Here is a 19,891-nt window from a genome sequence, read left to right as displayed (position 1 = left end):
GTTGCCCAGAAGCTGGTTTTGGAAGTGGAAATGTAATTAAAATTAAATTAAAAATTAAAAAACCTGCAGTAGTTTTTTTTTTTTTTTTTTAAGGATAGCATTCTATATGGTCTATTAAAGAATCTGTTCTACTGCATGAAGTTTCTTCGGATCGTTCCCTTTTGCATGTTGACTGTATAACATCCGAAAGCGGCCTCAAATCACCCAGCAAACAAAACAAACGCCTGTCCATGTACCTCATTGTCAACGTAATACCCGGAGACCCTACCCGAATTGAAAATTGCCCAATGGGAAGTCGACCTACCCAGTGAAGCAACCAATCAGGAAACGCAACTGTCAAGTATTTACATGACCAATGCAGGAAGTGTTATAAACCCGAGCTAAATCGTTCATATATATATATTTCTCGTTTTCCAACACACTGTTACATTATGAGTAAAACATAGGTACAGTATTATAGAATAATACTAAAAAAACACAAAGCAGATAGTCTACTGTGCATCGTTACAGACATAAGTGGCGGTGCTAATTCTTCTGCTGTGTATAGGTACGCACATAAACAGGGGCCACAGCGTTTTATTCACACACACAAAAAAAAAACGTTTCTTGTCATAATTTATTTTAACTCCTGCCCATATAATTTTATTTGTTCATAATACGTTCCAAATGTCTTCATAATACGTTTCAAATGTACAGGACTTGAGCGTACCGTTCAATTAATATTATATGTCGATTAAGTTACAAAATATTCTTAATGTCGAAAACATAAAACAGTTCTAATTAATGTCAACTCACGATTATTATGCGTGTACTGTTACGGTAAACTTTGTATTGGTTTAATATTAGATGCAAAAATCTACAGCGAATACGTTGATTTTAGCTTACCTGTGTGTCTCCCACAGAATATGTGTTGATATTAAAATTGTCCAAAGTCAAAAATTGCTTACTGGCAAGCAGTGTTATAGCACGCTAATGTGAAGTATGAAGACGTGGTGTATCATTCAGGTATGTTTAGCGGCTTCTGTGAAAAGTTTCGTTTTCTGGAAAAATGGGCGTCTGTGACTAAGTCTAGTATTTCGCTTTCTGTTTCTGAACGTCATTTGGCCTCGCTGTGAATTGTGTTATCGGCAGTGCGGTAATTGCATCTGAGTGGTTCTAAAGTGGCGGGTTTTGCATTGTGACTTCTTGTTTTCAGGTAAAGCTGCTTAGCGTGTTTTTTTAAAAACAATACTTTAAAAGATCAGATTTGAAATGTACTTTTAGCTGGTAGTTTTTTCTTGTTTTCCGAGAAACCGTGCCAGGGTACGTTCTGTTGTATTTTTGCTTGTTAATGTTGTGTTCCTTATTAATACGCAATTGTGACTGTTTAAAAGTGAAAATACCAACTTGCTTTAGACCGCGTAATGCACGTTTAAAAAACAAACACAAACTAAATGTAAACATGCAAGTGACCTACGCGCCAAATTCTCAACAAACACGTGTTATGAAACTACCTGGTTACATTGTACTACAGAAGTTTAGTAGTTTTAAAATTGTGAATACGACTAGTACTGTAGAATAATGTTGTGGCTTTATAGCACTCGTTACTTCTGTGCATAACAGATTAACTATTGTGTCGTTAACTGTAGGGTTGTAGTCACTGAAGGGGTTAGACAAAACGCACATTTTGTATCCCTTTCACCATGCACCCTGTCAGCTGCATCCCCCTGCTGCAAGTCAATTTCAGTCACGATGGACAAGAGAGTCATTAATAGCTTTCTTGCTTCCAACAAGTATTCATACAGCCCATCATTATTTATCATAAAACATATTTGTGTTAGAATGCAGCAACACATTTTTCTTCCTTGAGAATCTGCATGTTTTGGCAATTTAAACAAAATGAATTAATCTTTTTTTCTACAGTCAGATATACTGTGTTTGTAATGCAGTTTAAAATGTAAGATCTATGTAGTGCCAACGTATCTGGTGTTTTACAGCATCAACATAACTCTGAAAGTTTCATTTCAGAATGCAGTTCTATTTGGGAATCCCCTGGCACAGGCAGAGAGATTATCTAATGTGTTACTCACTGTTGTGTGACTCAGCACCTTTAAGGCAGTCATTTTAATGTTTTCTATCATCTTATTTCTCTGCAGTATTCCTGTGCATGCTAGTTTAGCCCTTTCAGTCCTGTATTATTTTGCTGAAGAATAAACTCCTTTATTGAGTATACATTCGAACAGGACAGAATATTTTTTTAACATATATTTATACACTACCTCGGACTGGGACGTGACTTACGACGGCATATGTTAACGTACAGCTCTAAAATAAGGTGGGACCTTGAGGTCCTGCCAGGGCTGAAAGGGGTAAGAAAGAAAATATTTTATGTTTGCTGTTTGCCATTTTAAAGACGGCAAGCATAACTTTTGTTCGAAAATAAAAGGTACAGACAGGTCTTATTTAATTGTTAACAAACTTTTTAAATTCCATTTTCTGAACTCTTCATAGCACTAGAAATATTATGACTGCTGAAGAGATTTTGCTTGGATTATATACATCTGTTTGGATTATGCAGATATTGCAAAGACGGGGCTGTTACTGTTGCTTCCTGGTATCTAATCACTTTATGTGTTGTACCGGTAGTTTAAACTCACCCCAATGGTATCAGGATATAAGAAACAATGAAGAACCAAAAGAATCCAAGCATGATAAAAGAGGGGCCGGTAACAGTTTCGTTTACTGTGCATAGCTACTATATGCAGGATTTGTTTCATGCATGTCTGTTTCTAGGATGGCTGCTGCTGTCTCTCCCATTGCAATGATCGTGCCTGAAGATGAACTCAAGTGTCCCATCTGCCTGGACCTGATTGACAACCCGGTGACAATCCCCTGTGGACACAACTTCTGCATGAAGTGCATTGTCAAGTACTGGCCGAGGACACTCTCCTCGTCTTACTCGTGTCCTCACTGCAGGAAATCGTTCTCCAGGCTCCCCTCCCTGCACCCGAACACCATGCTGCGCTCCATGATAAAGCATGCAGTGAAAAGCAAAGGGCTGAAGCCAAACTCTGCAGTGGCACGGGACGGGGACGTGCACTGCGACGTCTGCACAGGTACGAAGCTCAGGGCCGTGAAGACATGCGTGAACTGCCTGGCTTCTTTCTGTGATGTTCATCTCAGGCCTCACCTGGAGAGCAGTGTGCTGAGGCTGCACGGGCTGAGGGACCCCGTCTCAGACATGCAGGAGATCTTGTGCAAGCACCACAAGAGGCTGCTGGAGTACTTCTGCAAGAAGCACTGGGAGTGCCTCTGCAGTCTGTGCCTGGTGAAGCACCGGAAGTGTCCGACTCAGACAGTGGAAGAGCGGCGAGGGGTGAAAGAGGTGAGTGGACTGAGTATCAAAAGCAAGCTTGCACATAGTGCAAGCAAGCACATAATGCACGGAGCAAATTTGACAGGATTTAGGTTTTTTGCCATTGTTCAATTTTCTATGAAACTAATCCATTAATCCATAAATACAGAAAGAGTGATGAAGTACATGCATGATAGATTTTTGTATGTATTCTATATAAATACAAAAAAATTTTTCAAGGTTTCAATTACCTTGTTTCTTTCCACTTTCAAGATCGGGACGATATCATCATCATCAAGCAGACACAAGACTTGAGAATCTCATAGAATGAGTGAAAACTGCAAATACTCAACTGATGTGTAAATAGATAACAGATCCTTTGCTGTTCTGAGAATCTTGTTAATGTTTGCAGATGGGTGGGTCTTTATAATAAGGTGTTCATTGCTACAAAATAACCTGAATGTGTATGTGTGCTGTTGTTGTTTTCAGGCCGATTACAAAAGAAAACTAATAGCTATTAAAACCCAGAAAGATAACATCCAGGAAGCAATTAATATTGTGGAGGACACAGAGGTTGAGATAAGTGTAAGTACATGTGCGTTTTGTTTGGCAAAGCTATTGGGGCACTGGCTGTAAAATTCCCAATAATTGATTTGATGCAGTTTGTATTTTAATTGTGTAATTGCATGTGTTTGACACTTTCATATATTGGTGGCTCAGTAAAGCCTATGTCGTTAAAGGAATTAGAATTTAAAGGGAATTAGAAATGGAATTTGAATTGAAACAAAAGGAATTGACCCCAACCCCGAGCATTATCTTTCCTAGATCAGCTCAACCACAGCTTAACTAGCGGGACAGTTATGTTAATACATTATTGTACCATGACATATAGGTTATGAAAGCATCTTATCCATAACTGTTACACACTCAACAGAGCTGAGTTTAGAACTACTAAAAGAAACTTAAAAAATGACAAACGTTTTTGTCAATTTCCTCAAAATTAAAAAAGCACCAAGCAATAATAAATGAGGCAGCAGAGTTAATAAGGGAAAGGAAATAGATCCTACTCCTTTCATTTTTTTTTTTTTTTTTTTTTTTTTACATCAGGTCTTTAAAAAGTTGACTGTTTTTATACACCTGATCCGGTAATACCCTTTTTAAAATGTGTTTTATACAAGTATAGAAACTAGAACAGAAAAATACTGTATTTTGGAAACCGAGTAACTTTTTCTTTTTTGCTTTTAAAAAGTGGTTACGTTTTGCTTAGTAAATCTGGTGTGTGGTGTTTTGTTTTTGAATGCTTTAGGTAACTGCTAGTCAGTTTAAGGCTGATGTAACCAAGCACTTTGTTGATCTCGGAGAGATCATTGCTGGCACACAGAAGAAGGCTATTGCCCTGATTGAAGCTGAAGAGCTGGAGGCCTTGGGGCAAACAGAAAGCGTCTTGGAGTTGCTGAACTTGAAAACCCAGAAGCTGGAGGAATGTGAAGATGAAATTAACGAACAAATCAATGAGACTGACCTTTTTGATTTTCTAAAGGTAGGCATGTGATAAAAGGCAGGGTACAGGAATGCTTTGAGAAGCAGAGAGGTACCTGCAGTTAGAACCTGGCCCTTTAAGATAGTATGTTAAGTTTTTTGCACTTTTATAGCACAGAGAGACATAACTCTGTATGACATACAGGGATGGAAATAAGACTCCTATTGCATAGCAGTTTCCCACATTCCCCATTCCAATGAGCCTGATTAGCGATCGTATATAGGTAACAAGCGCAGGTGTGGCTTTTTATAGTAAAACCAGGAATGGATCAAACCTCTGTGCAATGGGAGTCTTATTTCCATCCCTGAGATATTAGAACCTATTCACAAATCTCTAACCTCAAGAGTGATATGAAGATCGCCAACAAGTCTAAGAAATTGTATTTAATTTTTTAACAGCACAAACTGGTGTTGCCTCCTCTGTATGAGACTGAACAGTTACCCTCACCTGAAATAAAGCTGAATGGATGGGTGGTTGAGAAAATAACCAGCGCTTTAATTGCCCTGAAAAGCATCCTAAATACCCAGCTGGAATCAGTCCTGGATCTACAAGAAACAGGTCGGTTGTGTTTGGTAATGTATGGTTTAAAACAGGAGGAATAACAACGATTTAATATTCTCACTTTGTTTCACATGTGTGGCAAAAAGAAAATAATGTTCAAGTAGACAAAGGTGACGTAATCTGACCGTATTTTTTTGATGGCGGCAGTTATGGACAAAAATGAATGAATAATAAATCTGTTTACTCCACAGACCCAGATTCAGGGGACTTTGATTTGGTCAGTGGACGTCGGAAGCCAAGGAGCAAACTAATGCAATGTAAATATAATTTTCAATACAAATGCTTCTAAAACCGCTAGCTGTTTTGTTTATAAGTCAATACTTTCATGAAATGATCCTTTCACAACAATGTGAATACAAATGATGGATTTGATTTAAAAAAAAAAAAATACAAGGTTATAGTTTGCCTATTTCCTTCATCAGTGTATATTTGAGTGCATAAATAATAAAGCCTTTTTGAACCACAAAATAAATAAATAAGTTTTTTGAAAACTCGAATGCTGAAGTATTAATGTTTGACCACTAGGCGGCACCAGTGATTCACATAGAAGGGCTGTATTGTTCCAGAGCAGGGCTTCTAAAACTCGGTCCTAGGGACCCCCTGTGGCTGCTGGTTTTCATTCCAACCGAGCTTTTACTTACTTAATCAATGAAAACGGGGGTCCCCAGGACCGAGTTTGAGAAGTTCTGCCATAGAGGGTTGCATGTGCATACATAGTGATCACAGAATATACAATCATTCATATAAATGTGAACAATGCATTGTAGTCTTTCATCTTTAGTGTAAACTTATGCAACATAATACCCTCTCAAGGAGGCGTTTATGGTTAAAGAGCAGTTGGAAATATATTTTGTATAATTCACTTAGCTGTTTTTGATGGTTGCATCACTTTTATTTAATACTACAAACTAATTGGGCCATGCTTGTTTCATTAAAAATTGTAGACAACTAGTCCTTAATACACAGCTTCCAGTAGCCCAACTAAGCACAATCCATAACAGGTGCATAAATAATCATCTAGATGTATCGAACATACACTTAATAATGATATAGTTCCTGACTGAAACAAACACCTTGACTGATAATAATCTGTGTGGATTTGGGTTTGATCCTAACATTCTTCTCCCCAGATGCCTGTGGGTTAAGCTTTGACTCCAGCACTTCCAGTGCATCTGTTCTGCTGTCTGAAGACAGCTGTGCCGTGTCTGTCGAAGAGGCTGACCTACAGGCCTGGAAGGACTACGTAGTCAACGTTGACATGGGCTTCAGAATTCTGTGCACTCAAGGCTTCCAAAGCAGGCAGCACTACTGGGAAGTGCACCCCCCGGTGGACAGAAACAGCAACTGGGCAATCGGAGTGTCTTACAGGACTGCATCCGATCGCTACCGCACTTTGGGTGAGGACAAGACATCGTGGTGCATAAAATCACGTGTGCACATGAAGGAGGCTGCAGGATCTGAACTGCCTTCCCAGGGTCTTTTTGCTTATCATGACGGTGTAGCCCATGAAGTCCCTCAGCAGTATCCCAGGAACGTGGGAGTCTATCTAGACTGCGATAGGGGATTCGTGTCTTTCTTTTCTGTGTCCGACACCAAGGCCACTTTCTGGTATAAATACAAGGTTCTGTTCACCGACCCTGTGCACCCTGCTGTCTGGCTGAGAGAGCCCAAAAGTAAAATGAAAATCAGTGAACAGAGCTCTAGTAAGAGTCAGGTCTCTGAGGTAATGGATTAGTCTTTGAGTTCTAGATTCCTGCTGAGATAAGCAGGTTTAAATAAGAGGCTAAGAATTGGTTCAGTATTGGTGATGGGGTCTACGGTTCAGCAAATGGTTTACAAGGCTTCCTGGTTGCAGTAAGTCCAAATCCTTTGGTATTTTAAGTGAAGTGGCTGATTTAAACTGCTATAGGAATCACTGCAAAGCATTGCTTGGATAAAGAGTTGCAGACCACGAGAAGCAGTTTACTTTATCATTGCTGCATCCTATGTTGTATGTGTCGACGCAATATATTTTGTCAACATTATCCTGATTGTTTGGTATAAAGTCAGCTGGGGAAAAAGAACAAAAACTTTTTTTTTTTTCATTCGAGAGTGCTGAATCTCAGAAAAAGGATTTGTCTGATGAGAGCCATGGTGTATCCAGATCATACCGCCATCCTGCAACTCTGAAAAATATATTGCTGCAATACATACATACATACATACATACATACATACATACATACATAAGGTGTACAACAGGTAAAGAGTTTCTTTAAATCCAGTAGGGTGTTCTGTAACCCATTAAGGTGCATGTACTTTTTAAACTAGCTTCCTGTTTTTGTAGGTTTGGTTGTTGTTTTTCTTTTAATCCCAGTGTTTTTCAACGTATGCAATTCCTTGTATCCCCGAATCATGAACACATTACTTTATACCAAATTCGTACAGCACTTTCTTTATATAGCTCTTATTACACCGTGTAACAATTTTTTTTTTTTTTTTTTTGGTTCCTGGGTAGTGTTTTTCCTAATTGCTTATGCCTCAAAAGTATAGAAAATGGCTATTATTCCCCACAAACTTTGCTTTTGTGACCAGGACAGTGATATTTTGAAATTTACGTATTTCCAATGAGAAAACGGGCGAATTTGTGTCTTTTCGTTCACATAAAGTCAGAAAAAAACAACATATGAATCCAAATTAACATGTATTTATACTAAAGTAATACAAAAATGACTACAAAAGATTTAGAAGTGAGTGGTTTTTCGAGATTTACGATTATACTGTAAATCACTTTCACGAATCAGCCCATCATGTTCTCGTTATACTGTCCTTCATTGACAGCTCATCCAGGAGCCTCAAAGCCGTGCTGCTCCATAATGGTAACAAGTACCCGTCTCTTCCCCTGGCTCACTCAGTGCACCTCAAAGAGGATTACAACAGCATCAAGACCTTGCTGGACGCCTTGAAGTATGATGAGTACGGCTGGGACACCCAGAAGGTGCTGATGCCACCACTGCACATCAAATTGGGCCTTATGAAACAATTTGTCAGAGCTCTAGATAAGGAGTCTGCAGCCTTCAAGTACCTTCAAGACTTCTTCCCTAAGCTGTCTGAGGCAAAGGTCAAAGCCGGTGTCTTCGTCGGACCACAGATAAAGAAGATCCTGGAGTGCAATGGATTCCCCAAGAAGCTCACTAGTAAGGAGAAAGCGGCTTGGAACAGCTTTGTCGCAGTGGTTCGGAGCTTCCTGGGCAATCACAAGGCCGAAAACTATGTGGAGCTGGTTGAGACTCTGGTGAAGAACTACGGCACAATGGGCTGTAGGATGTCCCTCAAAGTCCATATCCTTGATGCTCATCTTGATAAATTCAAGGAGAACATGGGAGCGTACTGGTCACAAAAGCAAAGTTTGTGGGGAATAATAGCCATTTTCTATACTTTTGAGGCATAAGCAATTAGGAAATAACACTTACTACCCAGGAACAAAAATTGTGTTACATAGTGTTATCACAGTAGCATTTGCACAATCTTACATTTACACTGAAACTGTGATATATAACTATCCTTTTAAGTTGATTTAAACAGCAGAATCAAATTTCTAGCAAACCCAAAGCCGTCAGGTTTAGGCTACGCGGAGCTACTTCAAGTGGTACTAAATAATATGGATCCCATGGTGATAAAAATATACACATGCACACCACATGGTCATTGTATGTATTGTATTACTGTACCTTACAGCAGTACAAAAATATACATTTTGCTTGTTTAATTGTACATTTGAATCAGCTGTTTACAGTTGGATTAAATAAATGTATAAATCATGATACAAATGTATTTAACTGTCAGCAATTATTAAAAAATGAAGTGCACTTGCATACTGTAGTATCCCAAACATTGTCTGATTTGTGTCACATTGCACTTTTAATAACAGACAAGCGTTTTCAGTTTGATGTTAGATGTAGTCTCCAATCATTCTGAAGGTACTCCAAAGGTCAAAGCCAGGTCTGGAGTTAGCCTTGAACTCACGCTGGGTGCTTCTCTCCAGCAGTGATGGTCAATCTTTTAGTTATTGCATTAGACATGCCCTATATTTGTGGAACTTAATTTAATTAAACCCATCTGTTTAAATGTTCTCTGCTAATAGAATACTAAAATAAATTACTTGTACATACATCAATTTACATACATTACAATAGGGTATAAAAAAACTCATTGGGGGTACGCTACCGCTAATGGAGAAACTTGAACAGCAAATAAGTCAAATGTAAACACATCTTTAGTGTTGGAAAAAGGCAACAGAAAAGCTCTGTTTTTTTCTGTCAGTATTATGCCATAGTGCAACAATACCGTGTCCTTAGGCAAATTACGTTTTAGAAAAAAGCCCAGGCTTTTAAATAAATGTTTTGTAAACAATGTAAAGTAAATCACTAGACATTTCCTTCTGCTTATTGCATACACTACTACCCTCACCAAGCATCGGGGACACTGTGTACTTGATAAAGTTGTACCAGCTGTGGATTGTTTTGGTCCATAACAGTTTACAGTGCCACCTAGTACTTGTAGAAGAGTCCACACAAACTGGTGGGGATTGTCCGAAGAAGGGGGAACACTGAGATAAGCTACATCTCCCTTGGATTCCTCAGCATAGACTCTGATCATGCTCCTGTACAATGTGGTGTTCTGTAAAAATTCAAAAAACATAAGGAAGAATGCCATTAGGACAAAAAAAAGAAAACTCCTTTTGAGCATTATATTGTAAAATCTCTGAGGACGTGTTCATTGTTAAATTCACATCACATGAACACGATTGGTTGCAAAGAATGAATGGGGTACCAGAAGTCAAGCTGAAACCTGGAGCCTTAAATCTCCACAGGGTACAGCCATGACTAGATCACAGAGGTAACCCAATATCCAATCACCCAGCCCGTAGCAGCTGATTACTGTGCGCTGATGTTGCTGTACTTTACAAGTTGTTCTTTTGTTACCAGAGAGAGACTGAAGTGCTTCCTCCACGCTTTCTGTGTGCTCCAGCCCCTTCAGATCTGCTGCCAACAGCACCTCAAGAATCACAATCTACAAAGGAAAGCAATATATTACAGTAGAAGTTTTTTTGTTGTTGGCTTACACTGCTCAAAATGTGGCAAGCGGGCCAATTTTTTTAAATCTATAAACTCAACATGTCCACGCCACATCTTCTACAGGTGGCCCATGGAGAAACCTCATGCCCCATCACTGGTTCACATCTTACCCGTAAGCCAGAGAAGATCAGAGAGACTTTGTTGAGGCGGAACTGCTGGAGCAGGTCCTGGATTTCGTTCACCACGGTGTAGTCGATGCTGCTGACATGACGGCAGTCAAGGATAACTGATCGAGGACGAGACACTGCCAAGAACAGAGGCAACACGTGAGCAGTGTACCTAACCCTCCTACACTGAAACAGCACCCCTCAAAATCACTGACTTTATTAACAAAGTACTGAGTTGTTTTAATTTCATATAGCTTTAACATTAAGGTTCAGGTTCAGGTTTTGTAAGGTAGTCTCACCTAGAAGAGCCTGTCTGTACAACGTGTCGCTGAGATACTCGGCAGAAGGAAAGTTTAACCCGCTGTCTAGAACTATGACCAGCACGCCATGATCAGAAACCTGCAAAGAAATAGGGAATAAAAAGGACACAAAAACAAAGTGACAAGAAACATGAATAATGGAGTCTGAAAGAAGAGAGTGAAAATGCACTTAGTCAGGTTCATTCAAGCACAATTTTGGACCGTCATGCTTGGACCAAAATAAAAATTACTACACAATACTAAACAATGGACTAAAATAAAAAAAAAATACTATGTTATCCCCTTGTGGGTCAAATAGTTCCCTGGTCTTTTCCATTTGCCACCAGTCACTGAAGATGCATTACCAGAAAGAGGAATCGAAGTTGTTCTTTTAAGCATCATTTTGTTAAGGTCACATGCTATACAGATCTGGAAGTATTTGATCCGATTGTTTTTTTACCTCTAATTTGGGTCTGGCAACCTTATAGAGCAGCATGAAGCCAGACAGGATGATCCCAGCAACAATCCCATACTGGATTTCCCAGAAGCACATGAAGAACGTCAGCAGGAAGGGCAGCAGATCCAACTCTAAACAGAGGAAACCGGCATTGTTTAAAAGCACAATTAACCTATTCGTAAGGTTTCACAGACCCAGATAACCACGAATGCTGGATGACCTAATGTAACAATACTAAAGGTAGTCCAAGACTAGTGTTAATTAGGGGATGTGAAATGAACCCTTTAAATGTGTTTTAACAAATCAATTCGGGAGGGAGGCAGTCGTATTTTGTATGGAAAGGATTAGCAGGAAAAGGAATACGACTCCGAGGGCAGTCGGAGAAACCTCTGTATCCCAGCTACTGACCTAGATCTGCTAAGAGTTGAGAGTCATGTTTCAACACATCCGACAGCAATGTCAATAATAGACTGCAAGTGAAGCTGACTGCTGCATCTCACATACAGAAAAGCTTGTAGAAGTCATTAATTACTGTTTTATTCAATTTCAACCTACTGATTGCAAAAGCACTTTCTCATTAAAAGCACAATAGAACTGCATTGTAATCATCATCATAATAATTACTACTAATTATTATTACTTATTATTGCGATTTTTACATAGCACACAGTGCCACTAGTGGCCAAGTGCTGTAACATTCACTTACTCTTGACTTTCCAAAGTGTTTTCACGACCTTGTAGTCAAACATGGGAGCCACGGCGCAGATGATCACAGCTGCCAGAGCAGCCTTGGGGATGTAGTAGAAAAGAGGCATCAGGAAAGCAAGTGACAGCAGCACGATCACCCCTGCCAGTCAAGAAACAAAAACAAGACTCACAGGCTGGGCTCCGATACACTGAAAATATTGCGCATGCACCACAATGGTTCAAATCCACTAGGCATTTACACTAGTAGTTGCAATCGCTTTTGCAAAATCAAATACAAATGTATACTACTCTGTATTCATTTCAGAGGTCCTGCATGCACAGTTCTGTAAACACGTGTGTGTTCAGCGTGTGAATCTGGCCCAATGTCTGGTTGTACCAAATTAAGTTTTGCTCCAAGTCAATGATTTACTCTCTCTAATGGCTGTAAATGTAGAATTACCGCCTTGATTAACAGTGAACTATTTCTTCAAGATTGTAAAATTCGATACATGTCATATACACTTTTAAATAATCAAATTGCTATAGGTGTGATTTAAAGCAGTCCAGTCCACCATAGCCCTGAGTGCAAGTCCTGCATTAAAAGATGCTTGTACAGGTAATGAAGACGAAGATCCTTCCTTACCTGTGACTATTCCACCAGCTGGAGTACAGACCCCTGTCTGGGAATTCACTGCTGTCCTGTAATCACACACCACACAACAAAAACGATGTACTCAGCAATGTCCTCAAAACAAACCGAGGTCAGGGACCCAATAGGTAAAACTGGCAAAGTACAGGGATGAAAATAACACTCGTATTGCATAGCAGTTTCACCCATTCCAGGTTTTATTATCAGCTTGATAAGCCATGGTGTATAGGTAACAAGCTCAGGTGTGTCTTATTAAACTGATAGTAAAACAAGGAATGGATCAAACTGCTATGCAATGGGAGTCTTAGTTCCTTCCCGGAAGTATGTTGGTATATTGTATTTCTTTTATAGGTGCCTCTGATCAAAAAGGGGCAGTGATCTTAATTAGAAAGATGAATGCTCTTGCAGGATGTAAACATTCCTCAATATAAACAGGAGAATCTGAATAAAAAGGTTAATCCTACCTTCCAAAACTCCCAGTTACAGGATAGGCAGAAAAAAAAGATCCCAGCAGATTTGTAACACCTGCATAGAAAAACAAAAAGGAGAAGATGAGACAATTACACACAGCAGCAGTCGGGCTTGGTAATGTGGAGAATCTCTTAACTTACACCTGGACTGTACTGCAGGGTACTTACCGATAGCCAAGAGCTCCTGGTTGGAGTCGATGCGATACTCATTCTGACTAGCTGTAAATAAAGAAGTATTTTACAGAATCAAATACAGAATCTCAGAAAGCACTCTCACAATATGTGCAAGCAAAAGTTTCAAAGTAAACACACACACACTTACCAAACGCCTTTGCTATGGCTAAGCTCTCCAGTAAACCCATGAGTGGAATCACCGCCAGACCACCTCCTAAATCCTTGAGGACAGCACACAACATGGGTATTAAAAACACAAAGCACTGTACTGCATTACAAATACCACAACAGTAAACAATTGCAATGCAACACCGCAGTGGGAGGTCAGACTGGAATACCAGTGAGCCATTCTGTAATAGGAACTAGTGAAGCCCTTGAAGAAAGGTCAGACTTGCACCCACCTTCACCATTTCGCTAAAGGGCAGACTTTCATTCCCAGTATCTTCGTAGAACTGGGGTGGCTTGAATGGCGGGAGGCCCTGGGTGGTTTTCCCGGTTAGTGTGAACACTTTAGTGCCGCTTAGCTCGCAGGCGTACGCCACCAGAGCTGCTGCAACCACGACAAATGCATTGCGGGCTGCAACGAAACACAGGAGACACCAGTGCGGTCAAAAAATCTCAACTCGAAGCAAGACTACCTTCTGGAGAAAGATTTCAGTTTGTGGTGTACAGTAACAAATATGACTTACAATGAATGTATCATTCAAGTTCAGTAAATAATAACAACAACAACATCAGAAATGATTGCCATACAAACCTGTTGCAAAGAACCAAACCACCATGCGGCACACTTTGACAACCACAGCAGTGTCTTCATCAGTCGGAGCCAAGCTGTCTTTCATGACCTTCAGCACCACCAGAAGGGCAATGGAGGTTAACCCAAGGATGAGATCGCCCACTCTGTAGGTATAGGAGTGGGGTTCAAGACGCATGCTGTACTGGGTCCACTTCAGATATTACAGCTTACTGTCTAATGTCTAGTGAAGACATACAGCTTACAGTATTCACCCTTTCCACTCCACAAATACTGAATAAATATAGCAAAACTGATTTGGATCAATTACGTATGGCTTTTTATTAAACTAGGAGTCAGAAACAGTGCCATTGGGACAAGCCACATGCTACTAGATATCGTCTTTCTGTTCAGGTTTCCGGACAAAAATGTGTTCCTTTTATTCTGACAAAGTTGGAGAAAAAAATATATATATATTTTTTCATAAAATAAATCAATTCAGACCTGGTTTCATAGATGTCCCGGAACGTGTAGTAAAACTGCAGGAAAAACTGCGGAGGAATGTCATGAAGTCCCAGAATGTTCTGTGGAAAGGGGGGTGATGTACTCAAATGTTTGAAGCGTGGTTAGAAGTGTGCTTGAATTTTGTTTTGGGTTTTTTTTGTTTGTTTTTTCAAATTTTCTTGTTTTACCAATTTGTTTATGTTATGCTACATGAACAATATCATCATTAATATTTCAACTTGACACCCAGGTGAAAGAACCTGCACATTATGTTTGATCTGTTTGGTAACTATGATTCTCGTTGATTTGTTACTTCTCAATTCATTCACTTTTACTGAAATATAAGCAATACTGTAAAATGCTTTGGGTGTGGAAGGTGGGGTTAGTATCTACTGTGGTAGCCTCCAGCAGTATCTTCTCCATTGCTTTTGGTATCCATTGGGAAATTGGAAAAACACACCAAGCACATGTGTTTCTTGTTTTTTGTTTTTCCAGTAAACCTCTACAGGGATTCAAAAGCTATCTGTAATCACAAACAAGCTCTGTAATACCCTTTTACTGAATCACTACTCTGTGGGGAGCAGACAACAATATTACAGAACAAGACTGTTTTGTGCTCCTGCTTTTTGAATATGCGACTCATATCTGCGAATATGAATACTAGTGTATTTTATTCTGTAGCTAAAACTCCTCACAATGGAAGGGGGTTCTGGTAAAAGAAATACCATGACAACTCTCACCTTGACTTGTCCAAATCCAATGGTTAAAGCTGCAGATGAGGTGAACCCTTTAATCACGGGATAGGAGATGAAATCCAACAGGAAGCCTACAAAAATAAAACAAACAGAGGAGGGTAGTAAAAGGACAACAAGAAGTATGCCCCACTGAAGAAAACCCACTGTTGCCAGCTTATTTTGCCTTTAAACATTAAAGATGTTTAATAAAAATATTGGGCTGTATTCATAAATCACGTTTATTGGGTGTTTATTTCTAGATGTGTGACAAACAGCCAAAGATTTAAACAAGCCCCACCCTTGAGTATCACATTCTAGTGCATTTTTGTTAGCTTGCCTACACTTTAATATAGAGGAGAATGATTATAAACTTGCGAAAGTCAATTGCACAAGACCCCAACCCAATAGGTATACTATAAGACAATACAGGAAACAATAATGGTGTCTTGTGTTGTGCAAGACTTTCTTCACTGAAACCACTTCCTATGGCTATGACGTGCTTTTTCCATTTCAAGGTAACATTGCCCCTGTCAGACAGAATGTATTGATGAAGTGTAGTTTGCTTTTTAGGCAAAAATAAGATGGATTATAAGACAGAGACTGTGATCCCAAATAAAAAAAAACAGCAAGGTTTGAGTTTCCTGCCTGCTACAGAAAACCAGGAGCACACATGTAAAAGGATTGCACGTTTATACAGACTCATTGTGCAGCCCATTTTCTCATAAAGTTAGAAAACAATATTTGAACTGTCCCAACCTGCAACTAAGTTGTTTCTTGCTTGTTTTATAGTAATTATTAAGTGTTATTCCTAGCAGAAAATGTGCTCACCCACTTAACTGGGAAGGTTTCTAAGTGGAATGGAGCATTGCTTTCAAGCAAGTTAGAAACCCTCTCCAGCCTGTTTCATTGTGTTCTCTTACCGAGGTGCATGATGGCCATCACTAACTGGATGAAGCCGCAGAGGAACGTCAACAGAATCGCTTGCACGGGGTCATGACCTATGTAGGAAGCACACAGGAGGGACATAATCGCCGTTGGACCCAGCGTCACATCCTTAGAGGTCCCCAGGAGACAGTAAATAAAGCAGCCAATAAACGAGGAGTAGAGGCCATACTGTAAAGAAAAAGGAAGACTTTCTCAATATAACCCACCTGCTACCCTCCAAAAAGCTAGTATCATTTTAGTATCATTATATATGTAAAAAAATTGCTTTTTTTGGAAATAAGAATCCTTTTGCAAAGCAGTTTCACACATTCCAGGTTTTAATACAAGCTTGATTAGTCCCAGTGTATGGGCAACAAGCTCAGGTGTGTCTTATTAATCTCATAGTGAAACCAGGAATGGATCAAACTGCTATGCAATGGGATTCTTATTTCCATCCTTGCATTTACACCTAAGTTCTAAGGTCACGCACCTGCACAGGTAACCCAGCGACTTCTGCATATGCAAGCGCCTGAGGAACGACTGTCAGTCCCACCGTCATCCCAGCGATCAGGTCCATCTGCAGCCACTTCACAGAGTACCTGGGCAGCCACACCAAAATAGGCAGCTTCTTTTTCAAAGCTTCATACCAAAAGCTTGCCTTCATTCTCTCCCAGACAGATCTGCCACGGGCAGACAGAAGCTCCATTGTGACCCTAAGCTGGAACCCTGGAACACTGGAACACTTTGATATTTGTGGTATTTTGATCTAGAACACTAGTCTGCCAATTGGTGGCTTCAAATCTTGGCGACCATGAACAGAGATGGTATTAGAAATGGTTGCACCTTAATTTTTTTTATTTTTTTTAATCCTGCTAGTTTTCTACCAGCAGCATATGTGTCAAAGATCTGGTCTTCTTAACAAAGGTCATACCACCGTCACCTGAAAATAAAAATGTGGTACGTTTTAGAGGGGTGTTTCTAATAGACGGTAGTACTAACATGACACTGCCAATGACTTGCTAGAGATCTAGGCAGTAGTCTTAAGAAAATATCCTGTGAATGTCTCTGTAAGACTGAACTGTGCACTACCATACAGATTAATGTTCACCTTCAACACAGCTTCGAATATTCAACATAGTTAATTTAGCACGTCGACCTGGCAAAGTTCATGCTAAAGTGTTCAATATTTCCCTTGATTATGTTGTATGCCGGCACATTTTCATACAGTATAAATTATTTTAATGAAAGAACCCCCACATATGTTCATATTTTTGTAATTTTTTATTTTTATTTTTGGTGGATTGGAGCCACGATGTATTAAATTCAACAATAAAATCAACATAGCTATCGCAATTTTTTTTTTTTTTTTTTAGCAACATCCCCTATCAACTAATTTTCCTTAGAAAGTAAGCAGGTATTGCATTGCAGCACGATACAGTTCTTGTAAAAGGTCGTAGGACTAACTTTTACTGTATACCAGGTTAGTGAAAATGCGTTACTACTTGGTCGAGACATTTTTTTGTAACTTTACAGAAATCTATTTCCTTCGGTCACAATTTTAATGTAATAGTTAGACATTTTAAAACAGTTTGTGTGGACTCTATGGCGTTCCAGAAGTTGCCCTGACAAAACTTTGAAAAAAAAAAAAAAAACATTATTCATTATAAAATAGATATGAAACTTAACATAATACAATTATGCACTATTATAACTAATGAAGTAGTTGCTGGTGGTGTTTTTCTTAAGAATAAGTGTAACTAAGTATACAAAACATTGTCTCACTTTCCTGTATCTAGGCAGGTCAGCAGTATTAAGGAGGAAACAAATTCTCAGAAAATTATACAAGCTAATGTCATACTGACAGGAAAAGCATTTGGACAACGAAAAATAAAATTGTCCAACACGTAGGTCAATAAAGAATACAACATGTTTTCTATTCCAGTATAAATTACTACAGGGTATGTTTACATTGTTAGGGCTGACTGTTTCAAGACAAGCGTGTAACATGACTAAACTAGAAACAAACAGATCCAACGTGAAAACAATCCGTGTTCAGAGGGACAGTTTGGGATAGTTAAGGCTTTTCAACTCGCAACCATATGGTCACCTTAATTATTCATTATAAAATAGATAATGAATGAAACGTCACATAGTACAATTGTGCACACAGTGACTGATTAAACTACAAACAGATCCAACGTGAAAACACTTTCTAAAACAATACTGTTTTGTTTCAAGAACACAGGTTAGATAAATAATAAACAGCACATATACAAAATATATACAATTAAGATCGTTACCTTAATTATGTGCAGATGTTTCCATTTATTTATTTTCCAGATAAAGAACACGTGCACCACTTAATTACGTGAGCGAACACACCAAAGTGATAAGCAAACCAGACCACTTCCTTCGATTGCTCTGCAGTTTTGACGCCCAGTAGAACTCACTTCAATGATTTCGGCTTTTTTTTTTTTTTTGCCGTGCTTGTTTCTCCCTCACCACAGAATGTGGTTCATGTGACTTGACTTGAGTCATGTGATTAAAACACAGGCGGATCTGTTGTTTTGCACTTTCAGGAAGAGGGCATGAAGTTAAGAATAAGGGACGGTACATGAAGTAAAATCGTATACAAACTTAATTTCATGCATTCGTTTTTGCTTTTGTAGTGATAATCTGGCATTGATTATCAATTATTATTTCAGAATAAAACAACATTATATAAATGTTACTGTGTAAAAATGCACATTTTGAGCTGTTGTTTGTATACGTTTTTGCTCCTGTTCATAACATCTGGTACCGGCGAGGAAGCAAATAAACGCAATGCACTTCTTATAATTGGTTAATTGTTTCTATTGTTTAATGCAATTAAGTAATTTAGTAGCCAGGGCACGGGTGACGAAACCCATTCCACAGATTATGATAGGCTCGCTATCTGGACCAATCAGACGCAGCATTTGTAAATACGATGCACATCCCACAGTCGACTCGGGACATAAAGGTACCATGGTAAAAAAAAATCTGAAAAAAAAAAAGAAAATTGGTTAGTGATCACTATTACGTTCATGTTTTATAATACCATATTTTAAAGGACCTTCGGTTTTACAAATGTTCACGTGTCACCAGGGTGGATCATCTGATACATCTGTGTAAAGGCAGCAATGTACTATAGGCACATTCACCTATATGAAGTGTCTCACTGGTGTTTTATTAGCTTTGTAAAAGATTTCTGATAAAGACATGGCAACCTTAATCTTAGATGCCTGGGTGGTGCAGTTAGGGTTACACTAGGGACAGTTCAGACACACATCGCAATGCATTCTGGTACCTGTTACCTGTCTCATGTGCCTTTCACAGCAGGACTACACTTACCAGAAAGCACTGGGGGTGAGTTGAAAATCCTGAACTCTACCCAAACCGTCCTAGTGTACAAGGAGTCACATGGTAACCCTAGGTGCACTGGTCCTTGCATGGACACGACACTGGTCCTGACCCGTGTCTTGGTTCAGAAGCGGTCTGGTCCTGAGAGGACACATAACAGACTGGAAAACACGTAAAGCCGTTGGATCCGATTTATCTTATTACAGCCGACGATGCTGGG

The 19,891-nt window shown here is 39.2% G+C and overlaps 3 protein-coding genes across 8 annotated transcripts in view; 1 reads left to right on the top strand and 2 right to left on the bottom strand.

Annotated features, from left to right (window-relative positions):
• Positions 1–1,022, bottom strand: part of LOC117422856 (E3 ubiquitin-protein ligase rnf213-alpha-like) — a 43,157-nt gene extending 42,135 nt beyond the window's left edge. For both annotated transcript variants that reach the window (XM_058989835.1, XM_058989836.1), the window contains exon 1: positions 886–1,022. The gene's annotated coding sequence lies outside the window, so the exon portion shown is untranslated. The remainder of the gene's footprint in view (positions 1–885) is intronic.
• LOC117423246 (E3 ubiquitin/ISG15 ligase TRIM25-like) lies at positions 922–8,381 on the top strand. 5 transcript variants are annotated; one of them, XM_058989840.1, is made up of 8 exons: positions 1,090–1,195; positions 2,773–3,364; positions 3,824–3,919; positions 4,641–4,874; positions 5,273–5,432; positions 5,627–5,692; positions 6,566–6,832; positions 8,256–8,381. In XM_058989840.1, the coding sequence occupies exons 2-8, from the start codon at positions 2,774–2,776 to the stop codon at positions 8,378–8,380; spliced, it is 1,539 nt and encodes a 512-aa protein (XP_058845823.1). In that variant the 5' UTR covers positions 1,090–1,195; position 2,773; the 3' UTR covers position 8,381. The 5 variants fall into 5 exon arrangements, with proteins under 5 accessions (XP_058845821.1, XP_058845823.1, XP_033894653.1 ...); XM_058989838.1 differs by lacking the exons at positions 1,090–1,195; positions 8,256–8,381 and adding an exon at positions 922–1,005 and having other exon boundaries at positions 6,566–7,655; XM_034038762.3 differs by lacking the exon at positions 8,256–8,381 and having other exon boundaries at positions 6,566–7,655.
• Positions 8,382–9,118: 737 nt separating this feature from the next.
• Positions 9,119–19,106, bottom strand: slc26a11 (solute carrier family 26 member 11). Its single transcript, XM_034038527.3, has 17 exons — positions 18,591–19,106; positions 16,781–17,230; positions 16,287–16,479; positions 15,373–15,458; positions 14,633–14,712; positions 14,153–14,295; positions 13,797–13,972; positions 13,544–13,616; positions 13,390–13,440; positions 13,216–13,276; positions 12,746–12,801; positions 12,122–12,262; positions 11,419–11,546; positions 10,959–11,058; positions 10,663–10,796; positions 10,400–10,487; positions 9,119–10,094 (listed from the first exon to the last, which is right to left on the bottom strand). Exons 2-17 carry the CDS (start codon positions 16,994–16,996, stop codon positions 10,054–10,056), a joined length of 1,767 nt encoding a protein of 588 aa, XP_033894418.3. The 5' UTR covers positions 16,997–17,230; positions 18,591–19,106; the 3' UTR covers positions 9,119–10,053.
• Positions 19,107–19,891: the final 785 nt, after the last annotated feature.

Source organism: Acipenser ruthenus, chromosome 17, assembly GCF_902713425.1.
Source record: "Acipenser ruthenus chromosome 17, fAciRut3.2 maternal haplotype, whole genome shotgun sequence".
NCBI lineage: Eukaryota > Metazoa > Chordata > Actinopteri > Acipenseriformes > Acipenseridae > Acipenser > Acipenser ruthenus.
The sequence above is the reverse complement of the archived record's forward strand: the minus strand, read 5'-3'. Positions and strand labels throughout refer to the sequence as shown.

Bases quoted from the DNA above. Each gene is read 5' to 3' on its own strand.
- LOC117423246 (XM_058989838.1), top strand. From the start codon at position 2,774: ATGGCTGCTGCTGTCTCTCCCATTGCAATGATCGTGCCTGAAGATGAA. The intron at 3,920-4,640 runs GTAAGTACATGT...TGAATGCTTTAG, and splicing joins ACACAGAGGTTGAGATAAGT to GTAACTGCTAGTCAGTTTAA. The intron at 5,693-6,565 runs GTAAATATAATT...TCTTCTCCCCAG, and splicing joins AAGGAGCAAACTAATGCAAT to ATGCCTGTGGGTTAAGCTTT.
- slc26a11 (XM_034038527.3), bottom strand. From the start codon at position 16,996: ATGGAGCTTCTGTCTGCCCGTGGCAGATCTGTCTGGGAGAGAATGAAG. The intron at 15,459-16,286 runs GTAAGAGAACAC...TTATTTTTGTAG, and splicing joins GATGGCCATCATGCACCTCG to GCTTCCTGTTGGATTTCATC. The intron at 11,059-11,418 runs GTAAAAAAACAA...ATTTCTTTGCAG, and splicing joins TTGCCAGACCCAAATTAGAG to GTTTCTGATCATGGCGTGCT.